The following is a 24,609-nucleotide window of genomic DNA, read 5'->3' on the forward strand; positions in this document are numbered from 1 at the left end:
CGGCAATGTATATAATTTTGAAAATACTAATAAAAGGATTTTTTGGATGAGTACTTGAAACAACATTCAAGGCTATGGGGCAAGTGCTGGGAAGTGGGTTTGATGTAGATTTAAAGTAGTTTTTTGTCGGTGGAGGTTTGACGGATGGAGGGTCCTCTTCCCAGTTGCCCTGATAGAATTTGAAATCACATCTCTGGGTTATGAGTTCAGTAACATAGTCACTATGCTGCCATACCCCAATGTCTTTAATGTAAAGCAAAGCTAAGATGAATATTGTCTTTAATGTACAAATACATCCCAAGATATTTTCTAAGGAAACAAAGGAGTAGATACTGAACCTTTGCAGAGGAGGGCTGGCAAAGTGGCCAGAAATCTGGTCCGAGAGATACGTTTTGAGAAGGCATTTAAAGTTAGGGTGTGAAATAGAGAGGTGGAAGCTTTGACACCATAAGTGGGAAGGGATATGAAGTGGGGAAGGTTGCAGAATTCGGGTCCCAACCTCTCCACCTGTCTCTGTAAACTAAGGGCCTGTTCCAGATTTGCATATAAGCTGGTATTCTTGATTCAAGACTCCAACTACCATTTTTCTTTTTCTGTAATTTTGAGGCTCTAATCTCTCATCCTCTTCAGTTCAATCATGCTTAATTTCACCCCTCTCCCACAATATTTTGCGCTTCCCCTCAATCTCATAGAATTTACAGTGCAGAAGGAGGCCATTCGGCCCATCGAGTCTGCACCGGCTCTTGGAAAGAGCACCCTACCCAAGGTCAACACCGCCACCCTATTCCCATAACCCAGTAACCCCACCCAACACTAAGGGCAATTTTGGACACTAAGGGCAATTTATCAGGGCCAATCCACCTAACCTGCACACCTTTGGACTGTGGGAGGAAACCGGAGCACCCGGAGGAAACTCACGCACACACGGGGAGGATGTGCCGACTCCGCACAGATAGTGACCCAAGCCGGAATTGAACCTGGGACCCTGGAGCGGTGAAGCAGTTGTGCTATCCACAATTTTATCGTGCTGCCCCTGCCATTTCCTCTCGGCCTACTACTCTTCTGCTGCCTTTCCAGGCTTGAGTTAATTTTGAAAAAGTCCCATGGCCTTATTCAGAACTTCCGTTAGTATCCTCTGGCATGGATGCCCATCAATCTTTGACTGGATCACTTGGAAATTTTTCTCCTATCCCCCTTCCCTCTGCTAGTTCAATGGGGAAATTATGGGGAAAAATCTCTTCCTCCCTTAATGCACAACACCACTCAATGATCTTCCTGATCATTGTGAACACTGAATCTGCAGTCTTTGCATTGATACCATTCCTCTCCCTTTAAAGTATCGCCATCATCTCCCATTTTCATAGTGCGTATCTGACCCTTCCACCGTTTCTTACTACACAACTCAGTGAATTGTCTGAACATCTGCTCCTCTACTGCCTGCTGACTATTTGGTGGTCGAGAACGCCCATTTTTTATTCCTAAGCTCCCCCCACAAAGCCTCATTCAAAGACCCTTCCAAGATGGTCCCTCCTTGCTGCAGTAATGTGGGTTTCTTCCGGGTGCTCCAGTTTCCTCCCACAAGTCCTCAATTAAAATGCAACGCCACCACCTTTTTTGCACCTTTCCCTGTCCTGCCTGAAGATCCTGTATCCTGAAATGTTGAATTGCCGGCCCTGCCCCTCCCTCAACCACTCGGATGACAGTAGCAGTTACTAAAGTAAATCTGAAATATACAAAAATGCTGACCACAAAATTATTACTTTTTGTAAAAAAACAAAACCGTGTCACTGAGAATTAAATATACTTGGCGCGATTTAATGGAACAGTTTCTGAGTGGTAGCAAGCAGGGAATGCTGCAAGCTCTCTCGCATGGACCGGCGGGCTGTCACGGCTATAAACCGTTAATTGTCCGACTTAACGAGGCCCCGGGAATTCATGCCGCAAATCATGGTTTGTTGGCTGATTCGCCTGGGATCACGCTCGCCAGCCCCTTGCTAACAAGTGACAGCTGAATTCAAACCGCTCCGGCTCAGCCAACCGCACTCCCCTCGCAGCCACGCCGTCACGGAGACCAGCCCCATACTTTGGTGACACCAACTTGGGGTGACTGCTGGATGCAGTGGGGTCCAGACGAAATGCTATGTTCTCCCAGGGGTCACAAAGGGTCAGCCACAGACTGACCCATCCCTCCCACTGACAAAATGTCCATTCTCTCACAAGACCTGCAGCCCATGGCGTCAGGTCATCCGCTCTGCCCCCCCCCCCCCCCCCCTCTCTCTCTCTCTCTCTCCTCCTCCTATGAGAACACTTCGTAGAGCTCCGAGGATGGAACCATAATAGTTGCGGCACAGTCATCATCAGTCTCCACCAGCGCAGAGACAGTCAGCTCGGTGGGCGAACAAGGCACCCGTAACCACATGGATGCACGTGTGGGCTGTAGCTTGTGAGAAGCCGTAAAAGTCTCTGCTGGAGCCATGGAATGATACTGAGGTGTCAAAATTCAGGTGACCTTGGTGGCCACCGGGTGCGGGTATCCTCCTCCTCTACGTGGTGCTAAGTCTGGAAGGATATGGCACAGGTGCCGCATCTTCTCCTGGTTGAGGTGGAGCCTCCTTTGGCTGTCTGTCATCTTTTCAAAAGATGCCTGTACACCTTGGGGCATCGCTGGCCTCTGCCTCTGGGTCCTTCCCTGACCTGATGGGCGGTCAGGTCCTGAGGGCAAGAGGTGGGGCCCTGCACGTGGGCCTTCGCCTCGAGTCTATGTCGACACTGCTACCGCTGCCATCTCCGGCATCGGGGCGCCTGGCGTGCCAGCAACACCACTAGGGCAAGATCTGCGGTGCCTAAGGTATCATCCATCCCATGTAATATCTGTAAGGGATTAGAGAGGGAGTGAGACTAACAACCAGTGGTGTCTTCCACCCGTGGACCCCCCATTCCCCAATTGCCCCCCCAATCGCCATGCCCTGCCCATGCACCCCTGGCCACACTGTAATGTTTCCTGGACCGGCGCTTATTCCTTCCCTGGTGCACGCACCCACCCTCTGGTTGCCGATATGTCCCCGGTGCTGGGGCCCAGCTCCTGGGTGTTTGGATGTTGGCCAGTGGTCCTCGGTGTTGCCTCCGGTGTTCATGCCAGTGTCCAGACCTCACAGTTTGATTATACTGCTGGCCAATAACTCCACTTGGTATGTGTGTCGTACACACTTAACTATAAGATTGCCAATTCCAAATTAGATAGAGATAGATAGAGAAATACAGCACAGAACAGGCCCTTCGGCCCACGATGTTGCGCCGAACTTTTGTCCTAGGTTAATCATAGAATTTTGGACAATTTTTCATGGCCAATCCATCCAACCTGCACATCTTTAGTCTGTGGGAGGAAACCGGAGTACCCGGAGGAAACCCACGCAGTCACGGGGAGGATGTGCAGACTCCACACAGACAGTGACCCAAGTCGAAATCGAACTTGGGACCCTGGAGCTGTGAAGCAATTGTGCTATCCACAATGCTACCGTGCTGCCCTTAAGAAGTTAACCTACACTCCATTATTCTACCCTAATCCATGTACCTATCCAATAGCCGCTTGAAGGTCCCTAACATTTCCGACTCAACTACTTCCACAGGCAGTGCATTCCATGCCCCACTACTCTCTGGGTAAAGAACCTACCTCTGACATCCCCTCTATATCTTCCACCATTTATCTTAAATTTATGTCCCCTTGTAATGGTGTGTTTCACCCGGGGAAAAAGTCTCTGACTGTCTACTCTATCTATTCCCCTAATCATCTTATAAACCTCTATCAAGTCGCCCCTCATCCTTCTCCGTTCTAATGAGAAAAGGCCTAGCACCCTCAACCTTTCCTCGTATGACCTACTCTCCATTCCAGGCAACATCCTGGTAAATCTCCTTTGCACCTTTTCCAAAGCTTCCACATCCTTCCTAAAATGAGGCGACCAGAACTGCACACAGTACTCCAAATGTGGCCTGACCAAGGTTTTGTACAGCTGCATCATCACCTCACGGCTCTTAAATTCAATCCCTCTGCTAATGAATGCCAGCACACCATAGGCCTTCTTCACAGCTCTATCCACTTGAGTGGCAACTTTCAAAGATCTGTGAACATAGACCCCAAGATCTCTCTGCTCCTCCACATTGCTAAGAACCCTACTGTTAACCCTGTATTCCGCATTCATATTTGTCCTTCCAAAATGGACAACCTCATACTTGTCAGGGTTAAGCTCCATCTGCCACTTCTCACCCCAGCTCTGCATTCTATCTATGTCTCTTTGCAGCCGACAACAGCCCTCCTCATTATCCACAACTCCACCAATCTTCGTATCATCTGCAAATTTACTGACCCACCCTTCAACTCCCTCATCCAAGTCGTTAATGAAAATCACAAACAGCAGAGGACCCAGAACTGATCCCTGCGGTACGCCACTGATAACTGGGCTCCAGGCTGAATATTTGCCATCCACCACCACTCTCTGTCTTCTATCTGTTAGCCAGTTTGTTATCCAACTGGCCAAATTTCCCACTATCCCATGCCTCCTTACTTTCTGCACAAGCTTACAATGGGGAACCTTATCAAATGCCTTACTAAAATCCATGTACACTACATCCACTGCTTTACCTTCATCCACATGCTTGGTCACCTCCTCAAAGAAGTCAATAAGACTTGTAAGCAAGACCTACCCCTCACAAATCCGTGCTGACTATCCCTAATCAAGCAGTGCCTTTCCAGATGCTCAGAAATCCTAACCCTCAGTACCCTTTCCATTACTTTGCCTACCACCGAAGTAAGACTAACTGGCATGTAATTCCCAGGGTTATCCCTATTCCCTTTTTTGAACAGGGGCACGACATTCGCCACTCTCCAATCCTCTGGTACCACCCCTGATGACAGCGAGGACGAAAAGATCATTGCCAACGGCTCTGCAATTTCATTTCTTGCTTCCCATAGAATCCTTGGATATATCCCGTCAGGCCCGGGGGACTTGTCTATCCTCAAGTTTTTCAAAACGCGCAACACGTCTTCCTTCCTGACAAGTATCTCCTCGAGCTTATCAGTCTGTTTCACACTGTCCTCTCCAACAATATGGCCCCTCTCGTTTGTAAATACTGATGAAAAATACTTGTTCAAGACCTCTCCTATCTCTTCAGACTCGATACACGATCTCCCGCTACTGTCCTTGATCGGACCTACCCTCGCTCTAGTCATTTTCATATTTCTCACATATGTGTAATTAGCTATAGCCTTCAGCCGTATGGCCAGAAACCTCTGCGGCCAGTGGGAACTGTGGGTGGTCGGTCGGGCAGGTGGGCAGCGGCTGGGTTGTACCTAGAGTGGGCCACTTAGTCTAGGGGTTGGCACAGTGGACCCGCGGGCACTGCGGCACCTACCCACCCCAACCCGAGGACATGGTGGCCTATCCCAACCGAGGCTGACTCCCCCACCCCCTTCAGAGCATCAGGGCAGCAGCCCCAGTGTCCCCAGGGTCTGTGCCGATGAGCGAAGGTGGCTACTCACTTCCTTGGGTCCCCACAGCAACTCTTATGCCATTTCCACGTTTTGAAAAAGGAGTACTAATTGGCACCCGTGAAACCACTTGCTGGGGAGGCGGTTAGATCACTGGAGACTGTTAGATAGGGGATCACTCACATTAATTGTATGGAGATTGGGCTTAAGTGATAATTATTAATAGTACTCTTTATTAGTGTCACAAATAGGTTACATTAACACTGCAATGAAGTTACTGTGAAAAACCCCTAGTTGCCAAACTCCGCGCCTGTTCGGGTACACTGAGGGAGAATTCAAAATGTCCTATTCACTTAGGAAGCACATCTTTCGGGATTTACGCAGACACTGAGAACGTGCAGACTCCGCACGAAAGTGACCCAAGCCGGGAATCGAACTCGGGTCCCTGATACTGTGAAACAACAGTGCTAACCACTGTGCGACCATGCCATTAGTTTCTCGCCACGCTAAGGCGAGATCCTGATTATGCCAATGGGAGTGGACGGTTGGATCGCAACCAGATCGGCATTTGGCACGATTCTTGATTCTGGCCTTTCCCATGATTTATAGGCCTTGTCCTGCTCTCGCTTTAGCGCAACGTGGCCATTAAATAGCGCTCACTGCCGTTGCTGGGTCAGACTTGCGTGTGACTCCAGATCCACACGAGGTGCTTACATCTTAACTACCCATTGGGTGATTCCGTTGGAAAGGGATGTGAATTAATTAATTTTTGAAAAGGACCATAAGTTACTTATAACTTTTTTCCAGGACAGTGTGCTGCTGTTTGCTGGCTCCTCACAAGAGGGCATTAGAGACTTGCATCGCTGAGACTCAGTCTGTAGTGAGCTTAGAACAGAATTCAGAAATATTCATACTTAGCAACTGACATTGAACATCATGACCCGTGTCTTAGAACTTAAAACAGCACAGAACAGGCCCTTCGGCCCTCGATGTTGTGCTGAGCATTGCCGAAACCAAGATCAAGCTAACCCACTCCCTGTCATTCTGGTGTGCTCCATGTGCCTATCCAATAACCGCTTGAAAGTTCCTAAAGTGTCCGACTCCACTATCATTTTTTAAAATAAATTTAGAGTACCCAATTATTTTTTCAAATTAAGGGGCAATTTAGCGTGGCCAATCCACCTACTCTGCACATTTTTGAGTTGTGGGTGCGAAACCCACGCAAACACGGGGAGAATGTGCAAACTCCACACGGACAGTGACCCAGAGCCGGGATCGAACCTGGGACCTCAGCGCCGTGAGGCAGCTGTGCTAACCACTAGGCCACCGTGCTGCCCTTGACTCCACTATCACAGCAGGCAGTCCATTCCTCACCCTAACCACTCTCTGAGTAAAGAACCTACCTCGGATATCCCTCCTATATCTCCCACCCTGAGCCTTATAGTTATGCCCCCTTGTAACAGCTACATCCACCTGAGAAAATAGTCTCTGAACGCCCACTCTATCTATCCTCCTCATCATCTTATAAACCTCTATTAAGTCGCCTCTCATCCTCCTCCGCTCCAAAGAGAAAACCCTAGCTCCCTCAACCTTTCCTCATAACCTTTCCTGCAAACCAGGTAGCATCCTGGTAAATCTCCTTTGTACCCTTTCCAATGCTTCCACATCCTTCCTATAATGAGGTGGCCAGAACTGCACACACTACTCCAAATGTGGTCTCACCAGGGTCATGTATAGAACATAGAACAGTACAGCACAGAACAGGCCCTTCGGCCCTCGATGTTGTGCCGAGCAATGATCACCCCACTCAAACCTACGTATCCACCCTATACCCGTAACCCAACGACCCCCCCCCCCCTTAACTTTACTTTTTAGGGGGCAGCACTGTGGCCTAGTGGTTAGCACAACCGCCTCACGGCGCTGAGGTCCCAGGTTCGATCCCGGCTCTGGGTCACTGTCCGAGTGGAGTTTGTACATTCTCCCCGTGTCTGCGTGGGTTTCGCCCCCACAACCCAAAAAATGTGCAGAGTAGGGGGATTGGCCACGCTAAATTGCCCCTTAATAGAAAAAATAATTGAGTAATCTAAATTTATTTTTTTTAAAAACCTTACTTTTTAGGACACTACGGGCAATTTAGCATGGCCAATCCACCTAACCCGCACATCTTTGGACTGTGGGAGGAAACCAGAGGAAACCCACGCACACACGGGGAGGACGTGCAGACTCCGCACAGACAGTGACCCAGCCGGGAACCGAACCTGGGACCCTGGAGCTGTGAAGCATTTATGCTAACCACCATGCTACCATGCTGCCCTATAGTTGCAACATAACCCCGCAGCTCTTAAACTCAAGGCCCCTGTTAATAAATGCTAACATACTATAAGCCTTCTTCACGGCTCTATGCACTTGAGTGGCAACCTTCAGAGATCTGTGGACATGAACCCCAAAATCTCTCTGTTCCTCCACATTCCTCAGAACCCTGCCGTTGACCCTGTAATCCGCATTCAAATTTTTTCTACCAAAATGAATCAACCCGCACTTATCAGGGTGAAACTTGATCTGCCATTTTTCAGCCGAGCTCTGCATCCTATCAATGTCTCTTTGCAGTCTACTACAGCCCTCCACCTCATCCACTACTCCACCAATCTTGGTGTCATCAGCAAATTTACTGACCCACTCTTCAGCCCCCTCCTCCAAGTCATTGATAAAAATCACAAATAGCAGAGGACCCAGCATTGATCCCTGTGGTATTCCGTTGGTAACTGGTCTCCAGTTTGAAAATTTTCCATCCACCACCACCCTCTATCTTCTATGTGATAGCCAGTTACTTATCCAATTGGCCAAACTTCCCTTAGTCCCACACCTCCTTACTTTCTTCATGAGCCGACCATGGGGAACCTTATCAAACACCTAACTAAAATCCATGTATACGACATCAACTGCTCTACCTTCATCTACACACTTAGTTACCTCCTCAAAGAATTCAATCAAATTTGTGAGGCAAGACTTACCCTTCGCGAATCCGTGTTGACTAACCCGGATTAAGCTGCATCTTTCCAAATGGTCATAAATCCTATCTTTCAGGACGTTTTCCATTAACTTACCGACCACCGAGGTAAGACTAACCGGCCTATAATTACCAGGGTCATTCCTATTCCCTTTCTTGAACAGAGGAACAACATTCGCCACTCTCCAGTCCTCTGGCACTAACCCCGTGGACAGTGAGGACCCAAAGATCAAAGCCAAAGGCCCTGCAATCTCATCTCTTGCCTCCCAAAGAATCCTTGGATATATCCCATCTGGCCCAGGGGACTTGTCGACCCTCAGGATTTCAAAATTGCTAATACTTCCTTCCTCAGAACATCTACCTCCTCCAGCCTACCCGCATGTATCACACTCTCATCCTCAAAAACATGGCCGCTATCCTTGATGAACACTGAAGAAAAGTATTCATTCAACGCCTCTCCTATTTCTTCTGACTCCATGCACAAGTTCCCACTACTATCCTTGACCGGCCCTACCCTCACCCTGGTCATTCTTTTATTTCTCACATAAGAGTAAAAAGCCTTGGGGATTTCCTTGATCCGACCCGCCAAGGACTTCTCATGCCCCCTCCGAGCTCTCCCAAGCCCTTTTTTTTTAGCTCATTCCTTGCTACTTTGTAACCCTCATCCTTACAAACTCTTCCTTTTTCCTCTTGACAAGACATTCAACCTCTTTTGTGAACCATGGTTCCCTCACACGGCCATTTCCTCCCTGCCTGACAGGGACATACCTATCAAGGACACGCACGCAGTATTTGTTCCTTGAACAAGCTCCACTTTTCATTTGTGCCTTTCCCTGAAAGTTTCTGTTCCCATCTTATGCCCCTTAGTTCTTGCCTAATTGCATCATAATTACCCCTCCCCCAATTATAAACCTTGCCCTGCCGTATGGCCCTATCCCTCTCCATTACAATAGTGAGACACCGAATTGTGGTCACTATCTCCAAAGTGCTCTCCCACAAACAAATCTAACACTTGGCCTGGTTCATTACCCAGTACCAAATCCAATGTGCCCCCCCTCTTGTCGGCCTATCCACATTGTGTCAGGAAACCCTCCTGCACACACTGTACAAAAACTGCCCCATCCGAACTGTTCGACCAATAGAGGTTCCAATCAATATTTGGAAAGTTAAAGTCATCCATGACAATTACCCTGGGACTTCCACACCTATCCATAATCTGTTTTGCAATTTCTTCCTCCACATCTCTATTACTATTTGGGAGCCTATAGAAAACTCCTGACAATGTGACCGCTCCTTTTCTATTTCTAACTTCGGCCGATATTACCTCAGTAGGCAGATCCCCTTTGAACTGCCTTTCTGCAGCTGTTAAACTATCCTTGATGAACAATGCTACTCCTCCACCTCTTTTACCACCTTACCTACTCTTACTGAAACATCTATACCCTGGAACTTCCAATAACCATTCCTATCCCTGGTGTAACCATGTCTCCGTAATGGCCACAACATCGTAGTCCCAAGTACCAACCCACACTCCAAGTTCACCTACCTTATTCCGGATGCTCCTTGCTTTGAAGTAGACACACTTCAACCCACCTTTCTGTCTGCCAGTACAGATGATCTGCTACATTTCTAATGAAACATGGTCATATCTGCATACGTCGATTTATAGGCATTCGGTTCATTGAGCACTAATTAGTAAAGTGAAGCCTGGCCATAATAGGGGTCTGCATCTGTTTTAATTTACTGTTAGCCATGCTATGAGGAGTAATGAATTTGGTTTATGTAATCTCTAATTTCTTCAGCCCCACCTGTGAACTAAACAGTTTATTCTTTTGTGATTAATGTGTTTCACTGGTCATCTACAATAATGAGTGGAGTGGAGAGCACATGCAGCCATGTAAAATTACACCAACCAGTACATACAACGATGTTCTTCGTTGTTATGACTGATTGCTCATGCTAGTATATTACTAGATATTGGGCCCTAAAGGAAAGGGGATGTGAAGCCTACTTACAGGAGAGATGAGGTTTCTGGTATAGGAATTTGGAACAAGTCACCATTTCATGTCCTAAGAACTTAGCAAACTACTTTGCATGCAAATAATTAATTTTGGAATGTCACATAATCAAATGTAGCAGCTTAGCTGTTCAGGTGCATGTTGAAATCCTTGGAACTACGGAAGGAATAGAAAATGTTTCCAATGTCCTGACCAGTATTCCTCCCTCAATGAAGAACATTTTAACTGGTGTGATAAAGAATAAAGACCAATACAGAACAGGAACAGGCCCTTCGGCCCTCCAAGCCTGTACCAGCCATGATGCTACCTTGGCCAAAACTCTCAGCATATCCTTATGCCGTATCCCTCTATACCCATCCTATCCATGTTTGAAGAACAAAGAAGAATACAACAATGAATGCAGTATTTTAGATGCATTATATAGAAACATTTGGCATTTTTAGGGTTAAAGGCCTGGGGTTAAATTGTGTTTGACCGCCGTAGTTATGTTTTTAAAATAACCTTGTTTTGCAAGTACAGAAAGCTTTTCGGATCCAGAGGTGAAATTGAGCAGAGTAATGTGGGTAAATGCAATGTTTTTTAAAATTCATTTTACGGGATGTGGGCATCGCCAGCATTTCTTACCCATCCCTTGTTGCTCTTCAAAAGGTGGTGTGAGTTGCCTTCTTGAACCGCTGCAGTCCTTGAGATGTAAGTATATGCATTGTGCTGTTAGGGAAGGAGTGCCAGGACGTTGCCCCAGCTACAGTGAAGGAATAGCGATATATTTCCAAGTCAGGGTGGTGGGTTTGGATGTGCTGTCTAAGGAACCTTGGGGAGTTACTGCAGTGCATCTTGTAAATGGCTGCCACGGTTCGTCGGCGCTGGAGAGTTTGAATATTTGTGGAAGGAGGAGCAATCAAGCAGGCTGCTTTGTCCTGGATGATGTTGAGCTTCTTGAATGTTGTTGGAGCTGCACTCATCCAGGTAAGGGGAGAGTATTCCATTACACTCCTGACTTGTGCCTTGTAGATGCTGGACAGGCGTTTGGGTTCAGTAAGTGAGTTACTCGCTGTCTGATTCCTAACCTTTGACCTGCTCTGATAGCGACAGTAATAATATGGCTAGTCCAGTTCATTTTCTCATCAATGGATGATCATCAAGGATGTTACTTAGAGTTCGGGTTAGTATTTTCTGGGGGGTTGGTATTTTCAGACTGGAGAGTTCATTTGTTTTCAATTTGGGGTGATGCTGTCAGTGCTGGGTGGAGCTAAGGTATTCCAATATTTTGAGAAAACGTTTTGAGTTGAGTTCCAAATTGGCTACCCTTTTAAACCCAGTCGACTAGTTAAATAAGGATAATAGTATTTAAAACAGTGCAATCTTGTCTGAGGTCAAGGAGGAAGCCGAAACAAAGCAGTTGAAACAGCTTTTTGAAGACATCCAACCAGAGTCTGCAGGGGTTCTAATAGGAGCCAAATCGATTCTGGAATACTTGTATTAATCTTGGAATGTGGGATGGATTGAGAGCTGTATGTTTTTCCTTGTTTAATTGGGAATAAAGATAGTGGTATTTACTATATTGAGTAATAAGTTTAAGTGGTAATTGTAAGCTATTTTCGGGAGTTTAATAGCGTGTACATAATAAAGTTTTGTTTTAAAATACCAAACCCCTATTTCTTTGTGCAATCACTCTGGAGCGAAGTGTTCTTTCTGCACAGTCTTAGAAAAGTAAAATATTGGGGTGTTGTTGGTCCAGTATCCGAGCCGCTGTTGGCGCCTGGTCTGGGATCGTAATACTGACCGTTCTCTATTTGTGGGATCTTACTGGAAAAATCGGTTAACTTATTTTACCTTCCTGATACGAATGAATGCACGTCAGAAAAAATAAAATTATTGGATGTGATAAACTTAAGGATTTCTGAGTCCATAATGAGGCTCTATATGAATGGTCCATGTCAGGAGTGTTGCAATGACAGCTGACCTCAGAATGTGCCTATTTGCGCTAATTAAACATGGTGGCCGCCAGTCACCTGAAACTTAATTCTGCTGTAGCATCAGAATATTATTTTGTGAATAACATGTTGTAATGCTGCTATGTGCTCCCGGGGGCATCGCTGTCATTCTGGGGATCCCTGTATTTCCTAAGTGATCTTGGACCCAGCATTTAGTAAGGTTTTGAATTTGGTTGTGATTAACTCTGCATATTATTAATTTACATTTTCCCCCATCCCACCCCCTCCCATCACCCATCTTAACATTGTGCTCTGTTGTCCGATACAAATTTGTACTCTGCCTATTCTGCTCGTTATCAGTACCTCACCTGCATGACCATTCTTCATGACTTAAGTCTGAACAGTTCTGGCAATGAGAAGGACCAGGTTTAGCCCAGTCAATTATCCAGCCAGAGTTCCTAAATAGTGACCAAGTACTTTGCCTTTCAATCCCTACCCTCTTTACTGCAAAGTTATATAGCGAAATATAGAGAAATACAGCACAGAACAGGCCCTTCGGCCCACGATGTTGTGCCGAACTTTTGTCCTAGGTTAATCATAGAATTTTGGACACTAAGGGCAATTTATCATGGCCAATCCACCCAACCTGCACATCTTTGGACTGTGGGAGGAAACCGGAGTACCCGGAGGAAACCCACGCACACACGGGGAGGATGTGCAGACACATCTGAGAATAACTGTCTCACTTGGCATCAGTTGATTCAGCAATGATTGGGAATCCAATATGAGACTTTTTGATCCATGTGCATTCATTCCAAAGTATATGATGTATTTACCATTTTCTGTACCAAACTGAATCAAACAATAACTAATAGTGCAGGAAATGAAAGTAAATGTAATAAAAGCTTTTTGTGATCAACAGTAAGTATTTTTATGGACTGTCTGAGTCTTTAAAGTAATAATCATGTTACTCTCTTGCTTAGGTTATTTATCCTGGGGTTCTACGACCGAGCTGAACACATTCATTGTACTCTGGAATTGAGCTCCAGTGTTTGGAAAGAGAAGTCTCGAAGCTCCATCAAAACGGTATCCTTATTTACAGTACTTACTGTTCTTAAGTGAAAGCAACTATTATTGCTTTTCATAGTGTCAACAGGAGACTTTCATGAAACACTGAACAAAAGAAATAGTAAAACCTAGTCCTATACAATCAAGAGAACTTGTGTGTTGGCAGGCTCCCTCAGATTAAACCCACATGAATCCCCCCCCCCCCCCCCCCCCCAAACCCTGGAGTAACTGAGGTCATTAATAATTCATGCTTTCAAGAACAACTGAAATGTGTGATTTTCAGATTTTAGCATACAGGAAATAGAATCACTGGCATATATTGATTACTTGGGTTCCATGTTTTAAAGAAGTGACATGGTTCAGTTTAGTTTCATGATTTTTTTCCTAATGAGGATAAATTTTACTTTAATTACTCTAGAGAGTGTTTACAGTTTTTAAAGCTGCAACATGTGCTTGTCAACCTAACTGCACCCATCATTCAGATTGAGGGACAAAGTATTGAGCTTGTTGTGTCTATCTTTATCCCATGGGGAGCCGGTGAAACAGAGTCAGACTTCAAATAGGTAGGAACCTACAGCTGCAGTCTGCTCGGGCCACCCAGGGTGAGTGGCCCTGATCCAGTAACTAGAGTGCACCTTAATGGAAATGTGGCTTTGTAACAATATAGTGCATACACGATATAGATGTTGGGCACCTTTGTTCCTTTAGATTGTTAACAGTGCGGCATAATGTGTTTACTGCGTAAAACTTGTACCATTGTCACTGAACTAGTAGCATTTGGCTATTTCATGTGATCTGACTGTCTTGTCCATGGAATGTTTTGTCCAGCAGAGGGCTATCTGGTCCTGACTCTGTTTTAGTCAGCTTCCATCATGCGATGTTTAAATAGAATCCTTTGTCATCCTGGTATCGCTATTTGTTGCATAAGTTTTATTTTTGTCATCAACAATTTAGGGGCAACACGGTAGCATGGTGGTTAGCATAAATGCTTCACAGCTCCAGGGTCCCAGGTTCGATTCCTGGCTGGGTCACTGTCTGTGCGGAGTCTGCACGTCCTCCCCGTGTGTGCGTGGGTTTCCTCCAGGTGCTCCGGTTTCCTCCCACAGTCCAAAGATGAGCGGGTTAGGTGGATTGGCCATGCTAAATTGCCCGTAGTGTCCTAAAAAGGTAAGGTTAAGGGGGGGGGGGGGGTTGTTGGGTTACGGGTATAGGGTGGATACGTGGGTTTGAGTAGGGTGATCATGGCTCGGCACAACATCGAGGGCCGAAGGGCCTGTTCTGTGCTGTACTGTTCTATGTTCTATGTTCTAATTTCCAAATTCTCCAGGGATTTGTATAGTAGCCGAAAAGTCAGCCGAAGATTCAACTGTGCCATCTTTAGCATTAAACTGTCAAAAGCAGTTTTTAAAAAACATTAGCTTTATATGGATATGTCCATGACATCTTGTCCAGTATAATTGCTTTCACTGTCCACCCATCACAATGAATGGAAAACACAATGACTTTGCATTGTATTTCAGTGTAATATTTCCCTTATTCAGTTGAGCTTTTAATGCAATACAATATAGTCTCATTCGTGCCTGTATGTGGTTGCTCTTTTGCATCAACAGTTGAGTATTTTGTTGAACAATAGCAACTTGCATTTACCTAGTGCCTTTAATACAATCAAACATTCACAAGGTGCTTCACAGGAGTGCGATCAAAGAAAAGTTGACACCGAGCCACGTAAGGAGATATTAGACAAATCGACAAAAATCTGTTCAAAGAGAAGTTTTAAGAGTGTTGGTGAAGTCTAGTAATTATTTTTTAAGTAGATGAAATTCAAAATCCCAGTTATTTACTAAAAGAATGAAGCCACAGGATTCCTTTAAGGTAGAAGCATGTTTACGATATAAGAGTCAGCAAAGTAAACACTATCCTATACTCCAACATTGAGACTTCACATGTTAAACAGGCAGCTGCGGTTGAATATAAACCATAAATTGCAAATTAAGTGGCAGATGCAATTAAGGCAGATCGTAGAATTGGCTCAGCAGTCTTCACAAATTTTAGTGATAGCAGTGAGTTACAAAGTCCTTTAAATGTTGTCTTTCCCACAAGGAATTTTAGTTGCTCTCCTTTAGGAGCTAGTCTGATCCCCAGCTGACATCAGCGCACGACCAACACCGATTCCACATTCACGATCTTCACTACAAATGGCGCACTACAAAAAGCATTACAAAACTGCTCAACTTGATCTGGATGGGGTAGATTCAGCACTGTTACCTTTAAGTAACAGAAACCACTGCAGCAATTTAGTCTCTTTATTTTCAGCTTCTGGATCTAACCTGCTTGTCTTGAGTTTTCTTCAGTTTGTCTGTTCTGCTCCAGTGGACTCAACAACTGATACTGCACAGCTTAGAGTGATCCATGTCCTTTTATATCATTCAACAAGCTTTAGTTTTGATTGCCCAACCTCAACATGCTACTGATTTCCATTGAGACTGGGAAGTTTAATTTCATTTGTGTCTATACTTTCTGCTTCCCTTTCAGTTTTGTTTTCAGTTCAGCTTCTGTTTTTAGAGGTAGGATCTGCCTCAAAACATACAAATTAAATTTAAAATATAGGTTCCCTCACAACACCTTAAAACTAAGGGAATTGGAGAGGTTTAGGGAGGAAATTCTTGTTGGAGCCTAGGCAGCTAAAGTGCAATTAGGGATGGTCAAGGAATGCTGGCCAAATCTTGTGAAAGATTTTTTAAAAAGTCCTTTAACAATGAACAATTAAAATCAAGCGTGCGGTGGGCGGGGAAATTGTAGGGCTGGAAGGAGTTGCCGAGATGAGGGGAAAGGCTATGGAAGAATGAGCATTTTAAAATTGAGGCGATGATAGATCAGCAGTCAGTGTAGGCCATAGGGTGTTGGATGAAGACAAATTGGTCTGCATTAAAGTATGGACAGTAGAGATTGGCTGAATATGTTGATTGTTTCTTCATGTGCCACACAGAAAAGTACCATGAAATCTTGAAGGCAGCAAGCTTTAATTCATAGCCCCGTTAATGTCCATCTATCTCAAGGGGGAGGGAATCGATAAGAAACGCAAGGAGCCTAAATATAAACAAGACCGGAAACAGCATGAGAAATAATGAAAGGAGACCATTAATGGATTAATGATAAAGGGGTAAATAGAGCTTTAGAATTGGATTCCAAAAATATGTTAACATATAAAGTCTGTGGAAATCCTATCAAAAATGAATTAAACTCTCTCTCTAGCAATGAACACAGTGCCCACAGTAAAACAGCGGAGCTGGAAGCAATCATGTGTTTGGGAGGAACCGAACATACTAGGGATTACTGACATGCCCACAGAAAAGTCAGGACTAAAGATTAATGCAGGGTATGACATATTTAGAAAAGATTAAGAGGGGAAAGGATATATGTAGTAGCCATACTTATTAGGGATAACAAAATGGTATCAGAAAAAAAGGGATACAGCAATATAAAATAGAATTCAAGTAAACAAAAATAAAAGGTAATAAAAGATCAATGACAATCATAGGTGTCGTCTCCAGACCACCTTATAGTGGAAGGTTGGTGTTGGAAGAAATATGCAGACAAATTAGGAAATTGAGTAAAACATAGAATTATAATCTTGAGGGATTCAAAAGCCCTGATATTAATTCGACAGAAGACATTAGTACAAAGAACAAAGAAAAGTACAACACAGGAACAGGCCCTTCGGCCCTCCAAGCCTGTGTTGGTCATGCTGCCCGTCTAAACTAAAATCTTCTACACTTCTGGGGTCCGTATCCCTCTATTCACATCCTATTCATGTATGTGTCAAGATACCCTTGAACGTCACTATCATCCTTGCTTCCGCTCCTCCAGCAGCGAGTTCCAGGCACCCACTACCCTCTGTGTATAAAAAAAAAAGAAAAACTTGCCTCATACATCTCCTCTAAACCTTGCTCCTCACACATTAAAACCTATGCCCCCTAGTAATTGACCCCTCTACCCTGGGAAAAAATCTCTGACTATCCACCCTGTCTATGCCCCTCAAAATTTTGTAGACTTCTATCAGGTCGCCCCTCAACCTCCGTCGTTCCAGTGAGAATAAATAGAGTTTATTGGATTGGATTGGATTGGATTTGTTTATTGTCACGTGTACCGAGGTACAGTGAAAAGTATTTTCTGCAAGCAGCTCAACAGATCATTCAGTACATGGAAGAAAAGGGAATTAAACAGTTCAAGAAAATACATGAGAATACATAATAGGGCAACACAAGATATACAATGTAACTACATAAGCATTGGCATCGGTTGAAGCATACAGGATGCAGTGTTAATGAGGTCAGTCAATAAGGTGGTCATTTAGGAGTCTGGTGACAGTGGGGAAGAAGCTGTTTTTGAGTCTGTTCGTGCGTGTTCGCAGACTTCTGAATCTCCTGCCCGATGGAAGAAGTTGGAAAAGTGAGTAAGACGGGTGGGAGGGATCCTTGATTATGCTGCCCGCTTTCCCCCGGCAGCGGGAGGTGTAGATGGAATCAATGGATGGGAGGCAGGTTTGTGTGATTGACTGGGCGGTATTCACGACTCTCTGAAGTTCCTTGCGGTCCTGGGCCGAGCAGTTGCCATACCAGGCTGTGATGCAGCCCGATAGGATGCTTTCTATAGTGCATCTGTAAAAGTTGGTAAGGGTTAATGTGGACATGCCGAATTTCCTTAGTTTCCTGAGGAAGTATAGGCGCTGTTGTGCTTTCTTGGTGATAGCGTCGACGTGAGTGGACCAGGATAGATTTTTGGTGATGTGCGCCCCTAGGAATTTGAAACTGCTCACCATCTCCACCTCGGCTACGTTGATGCTGACAGGGGTGTGTACAGTACTTTGCTTCCTGAAGTCGATGACCAGCTCTTTAGTTTTGCTGGCATTGAGGGAGAGATTGTTGTCGTTACACCACTCCACTAGGAGTTCAACCTCTCCTCATAGCTAATGCCCTCCATACCAGGCAACATCCTGGTAAGTCTCTTCTGCACCCTCTCTAAAACCTCCGCATCCTTCTGACAGTGTGGCAACCAGAATTGAACACTATACTCATACTGTTTGTCTTGAGTGTGGCCTAGCTAAGGTTCTATACAGCTGCAACATGACGTGACAATTTTTATACTCAATGCCCGGCCAACGAAGGCAAGCATGCCGTATGCCTTCTTGACTACTAAGGAGATAAGGGAATAGAGTTCCTACAAGGTGTACAGGATTCCTTTCTTTCCTAAAACGTAAAAAGCCCAATAAGGGAAGATCAATTATTGGATCTTATAATGGCGAATGAACAAGAATAAGTAGCGAAAGTAGGGAAACATCTTGGCAATAGTGACCATAATAGGGTAAGCATTAAGATGATAATGGAGAAGGACAGGATGAAAAGGATGTGATGAAAACTAGGTCAATAGATTGGTGAAAAGTTGATTTTGAGGCATTGAGAAGAGAACTTAGAAAATAAAATAGGGAATATTGACAATCAGCAATGTAGATCAACTATGCGAAAAACTTAAAATCGTGTTCAACAAAGTGAACGAAAAATATTGTCTTCTAGGAAAGAGCGAACTAAACAATGAGAGACTCCATTGATAAAGTAAGAGTAAGGAAAAAGGCATACATTATAGAGACAGCAGAGAGTGTATGATGAGAGAAAATACAAAGAATTTTGGAGAGGTCAAAAAATTAGAAGGCTAAGAGGAGGAACGGTATTAAATTATCAAGGAAAGCAGTAAAATAGTTATCAGCCACGTTAATTAAATGAAGAAAGGCTAGAATGTGAATATAGCCGTTAAAAGATAGACCTCATAATACCACAGGTGACTGAAGAAACGTCAGAAATATTAAATAATTATTTCAGTTTGGTTTTATTAGGGAGCTAGAATGATGGGGAGATGGGGCGGGGGGGGGGGGAGGGGGAGCAACGAAATTGGATGATGAGATGCATGTATTTGAAAATGAAAAGAAAAGGGGTGTATTATATTAATTAAGAAAATAAAACCTCAGGTTCAGATGGATTGCCTTCACACATTTTAATAGAATCTGGTGATGAGATAGAAGAGACATTGCTACACGTTTATTAACTGATTAGGAAAAAGTGTAGCTCTGGAGGACTAGCTGGTAGTTAACATTATACCTATATTTCAGAAGGGAATAGAACATGTCCAGGGAATTAAAAACCAGTCAGCTTAACATCAGAGATCGAAATATAATAGAATCTCCATTAAAGACAATAGAAGAACATCTAGAAACCAAAAATACAATAAGGAATAGTCGGCAAGAATTTTAGATGGGAAAATCTTGCTGTCAACTTTTTGATTTTTTTTAAGGGGGTGACAGAAAGGGCAGATGTTGATAATGCAGTCAGTGTCTTTTTATCTGGCTTTCCAAAGGCTTTTGATATGTTCCATACTAGTTAAAATGAATATGGTCAGAGAATGCATAGTCAGGGGAGAAGTGACAGAATGGATTGCTAGCTGGTTTCAAGATAGAAAGGGTAGGACATTAGGTGTCATTCCATTGAAGGTGAGTTTTCTGTGGAAACAGAAAAAGATGTTTGCAAAAGCTGGACCTAGAGTCTCTCTGTTTCCACACATCTTTGATGGAATGTCACCTAACCTCCTATCCCTTGCATGTTTCCAATCTGGAGATGATGCATTTGCTACATTTAAATCCACAATTCCATGTAAGAATTTCCTTACTCACCTTCATAAGCATTGTTTACTCAAATTCACCTTTAAAATGGAGCAATCAAATGAGCTCCCTTTCCTTCATATGCTTGTTCAGAAATCTGTCAATGTTCTACTGCTGTCTACCATAAGCCCACCGTCACTGGTCAGTATACACTTGGGATTCTTGCAGTTCCACATGCTATAAAATTCACCTTATAGGCAACCTCATAAATAAGACCTGAGCCGTTTGCTCACCATGCAGGCTTGATGTTGAAATAGGGGGCCTCAAAAACATCTTGTGGGATAATGACAATTCTGATCAGCTCATTTCTCAATGAATATCGCGCAAGCTGATGAATGGGCCTAAGGCCACCACTTTCGGTCCAGTTTACCTCAGATTAATGTGGAAGAGTAAGGTGTCTTAAAAATATGAGCAACAGGTGAAACTAGCCTTTTCACGCTGCTACAATACAGTGGCAACGCTAGTGGTACTGTCCACTAACAGGATGTTGCCATCCAAGCCAAAATGATGTTCATAATAGACTAATGAATATGGTCAGAGAATGCATAGTCAGGGGATCACACAAATGGTAGTGGACAATACCACTTGTGTTGCTACTGCATTGTTGCAGCGTGAAAAGGCTACTTTCACCTGTAGTATGGTGTATGAATCTTAGTACCAATGTGATACCAGATAGGTAGGCTGTACATCCCAGTGACTGCCGGATCGCATCAAACCGCATGTCCCTTTGGCTGTTTGTAACAAAGTACTGATTCTACCCAACCAGTCTGTGCTTGCAAAACTGAAATATAATGTCCAACAATAGATGTGATTCTGCAGTTGGACAGTACTTGCTAAATAATTCTGATTGTGGTAAGCATTACATTGACAACCAATTTAAGATTTATAAGTTGGGCTCACAGTATGCCTCACTTATGCTTGCTAGGGCTCTGTCATTTGCAGAGATAAGGAGCATGTCAATGCATTGCGTTTTTTGTTAACTTAACAAAAGCTTGGGAGACAGTCATTCCGTGGTTCATTCCCCATGACAATACCTTGACCAAAGCTTGGTAGTTAATTGCTGGCGCATTTTTCTTGGCAACGCCGTTGCAAAATAGAGCCCACTTGCCAACCAATCAGCACTCTTTTCTGAGGCAGTGTATATTGCTGTTCCCCTTACAATTGGTATTCTTGCGAATCTGTTCTGATGAGTGCAAGATGAAAATGTTTGGCAGCATGTCTCTTTCAGCAGTCACTACTGTGGGAAAAAAAAAATGAAAATAATCATCAGAAATGCTCGGAAGAAAAACCAACTGGAAACCCTAAACATAGTTCTGTACATCCAAATGTAATATTTTCTATTTTTTAAATGGAGGGGACAGTAACCTCTTGTAAACAGCTAGGGGCAGTATAATACAACTGAGGAAGAATTTTCAAAGCTTTCAGAAATATGTCACAGGCTTCTATAATCCTACAAAAGAAGTCTAGACTTGACAGTCCTGATTTCAAATAACATTGCCATGTTTTGTCCCTTCTGACTTTTAACTAAATGTAGTTTTATTCACAAATTAACATGTGCTGTAATTATACCCTTTCAGTCTCTTGACATGTAATACTGTAATTATCTTAATGCATTGGTAATGAGCAACCTTTTCTTTTAAATGTCATGTACTAAATTCTATCCAGCTGTTTCAGTTTTTACGTGGGTACTTTAGCAAATTACCTAGTATTCACATCCTGTTCCTCTTTGGTTTTCTTAAGGTAAGTTGATAATTTTTCCCCCTCATTTATATTTTTATATTTTGTTTTATTTTCATATGAGTAGTATGTCATGGAAGGGAAACAGTGGAAGACATTCCGTAACAGCCTTCCCGAACAGGCGCCGGAATGTGGCGACTAGGGGTTTTTCACAGTAACTTTATTTGAAGCCTACTCGTGACAATAAGCAAATTTTCATTTTTTGATTTTCATTTTCCATTTAATGAATTCCTGGGCAGAATGGTTAGATGAAGTTGCTCCACCGTGTGGTATTATTCTTTTTCCTTTTCCTTTTTGCTAACTGTTAAGTTTCTTTTCAGTTTTTCCACCTCAGGGTAAAATTGCAATGGCCAAATACTGATCTCTGTATAACTGAAGAGGTCCAAATTTTCTGCTGGGTCAATTTCCTTCGTAACTCTATTTGTAGTTTAAATAGATAACATTCTCACTCTTTTATTTTCAGCAGCTGATGGACCAGCAGTTCACCCTAATCAGACTAACTTTGGTCAAAGCAGCCTTGGTACAAGCTTTGGAGTGACCAACCCCGAGTAAATTATATAAGGGGCACTTCAGCCTGGAGGCAGGGTCGGGTTAGTGTTGATGAGACCGGAATGGGGAAGAAGGGGCTTGATAATCAGTCACTCAGTAAAACAATTAAGTTCCATGCACGAGGCATCATTGAACAATTAATGATTTGCATGCCCAAAGACATTATTTTTACTGCAGTTGCGCAGTTGTTGCGGCTGTATTCATTATAAGTAGCAATGTGCATGATTCCCCTGAAGGGAAGTTAAGGCAACAAAGATGCCATGCTTGATAGGCAGAGTTCCATGTCTGGGGAAATTGGATTCTGCCCCTCGCGCTCTGCACACTGCTCCCTGGCGCTTCCTGCACTGCAATCCAATGACCTCTTCACTGTTTGAGTACCTTCAAATTTCTGAGACATGTGGTCCAGGATGAAATCCATATGAACAATAAAGGACTGCACCAGTGCTTCGCAAGCTATTTTCCAATGTGATCCCATTTTAACACTCCACCACTGTCTCCTAAGGGCTGGTTTAGCACAGGGCGAAAGCGCTGTCTTTTAAAGCAGACCAAGGCAGGCCAGCAGCACGGTTCAATTCCCGTACCAGCCTCCCTGAATAGGCGACTAGGGGCTTTTCACAGTAACTCCATTTGAAGCCTGTGACATATGCCAGCACTAACAAAATTAAAAGAAAGTAGCATTCAGTATATCATTATTAAAATTAAAAATGTATAATGTGAAATCTGAAAATCTGTTTTTTTATAAAATGTTATTATTTCACACACGTAGGCTTCAACCAAGGCCGCCCCCCCCCCCCCGCCCCCCCCCCCCCCCCCCCCCCCCCCCCCCCGGTTGCTGCCTGAGAAATGACATCCCTCGGGGAGACAATGAACTGGATGCAGAACAAAATGTGAAATTATGGAACAATCATGTAAAATAAAAGATGGTTAATCACTGAGCTCGCTCCCAATTATACAAGTTTGCATCATGTTGCAGGGACTGCAGCGGTTCAAGAAGGCAACTCACCACCACCTTCTATAGGGCAACTAGAGATGGGCCATAAACGTTGGCCTAACCAGCAAAGGCCACATCCTGTTAAATTAACTTTTTAAATGAGTCAGTGCACACCCACGACGGATGGCATTGATCTTTGCTGCCTCCCATTATTGGACAATTTGTTGACTCTTTACAAATGGCTTAAAAGCTAACTAATTTGCCTCTGCTTTTTTTTCTGCAGAGAAATACTCCTCCACTACCAGGCAGGGAGCATTTCTAAGAAACTTTGTGGTGTTATGAGATATCACATCATTTTTGTCAGCATGGGTCATAAATTGGCGCATTAAAGAGTTTTAACCCTCATTTGAGATTTACCAGTGTTGATTCCATTGATGTGATCAGGTTGCTGACTGACACTTTCATCATTTTATTTCTTCGACTGACTCAATCAGGCAAATAATTATTAGGGCAGATGGAATTAAACCTTTATTGTAAGGTAGGGGGAATGACCTTGTGGCAGAGGGTCAGATTTCCACCCATTCATAATCAGTGGATGAAAAATCGAGCGCAGTGTCCCCATGCTCTATTGTGTAAAAGAAAGAAATAAAAATAGCGCTTTTCACAATCACCGGACGTCTTAAAGTGCTTGCAGTCAATTAAGTGTTTTTTTTTAAGTGCAGTCACTGTTGTAATGTAGGAAATGTGGCTGGCAATATGCACTTATCAACCTCCCACTCAGAGCAATGTGATGATCTGTTTTTTGTGATGTTGATTGAGGGATAGGTATTGGCTAGGATGCCAAGGATAACTTCCTCGAAAATTCACCCAGAGATGGAATTCTTTCACAGAACGGGGAAGCAGAATTTGCAGATTGGAGGTTACCAGCAGATCAGCCGTGATTTTATTAAATGGCTGAGGGGGCTCAAGGGGTCGAATGGCTCACTCCTCTTTGATCATATGTTCGTAATATGCTAAGTATTGTCTAATTTTCTACTTTTATGATCGCAACCTAATAAAATTATTTCAAAGTAATCCAAGAATTAGCGCTAGATAGTATGGAGTAAAAATTCAGGATGAACATCGGGAACATTTTTTATAAGTGATAAATGTGTGGAATAACAGGGATCAAATGGAG

At 43.8% G+C, this 24,609-nt stretch overlaps 1 protein-coding gene across 1 annotated transcript in view; it reads left to right on the forward strand.

Moving 5' to 3' along the window:
* The window catches only part of pdzd8 (PDZ domain containing 8), a 239,125-nt gene that overhangs the window by 106,528 nt on the left and 107,988 nt on the right, over nt 1-24,609 (forward strand). The window contains exon 3 of the mRNA XM_038821436.1: nt 13,425-13,527. Within this exon, the coding sequence (XP_038677364.1) occupies nt 13,425-13,527 (103 nt within the window). The remainder of the gene's footprint in view (nt 1-13,424; nt 13,528-24,609) is intronic.

The sequence above is a fragment of the Scyliorhinus canicula genome, chromosome 16 (genome assembly GCF_902713615.1).
Source record: "Scyliorhinus canicula chromosome 16, sScyCan1.1, whole genome shotgun sequence".
NCBI lineage: Eukaryota > Metazoa > Chordata > Chondrichthyes > Carcharhiniformes > Scyliorhinidae > Scyliorhinus > Scyliorhinus canicula.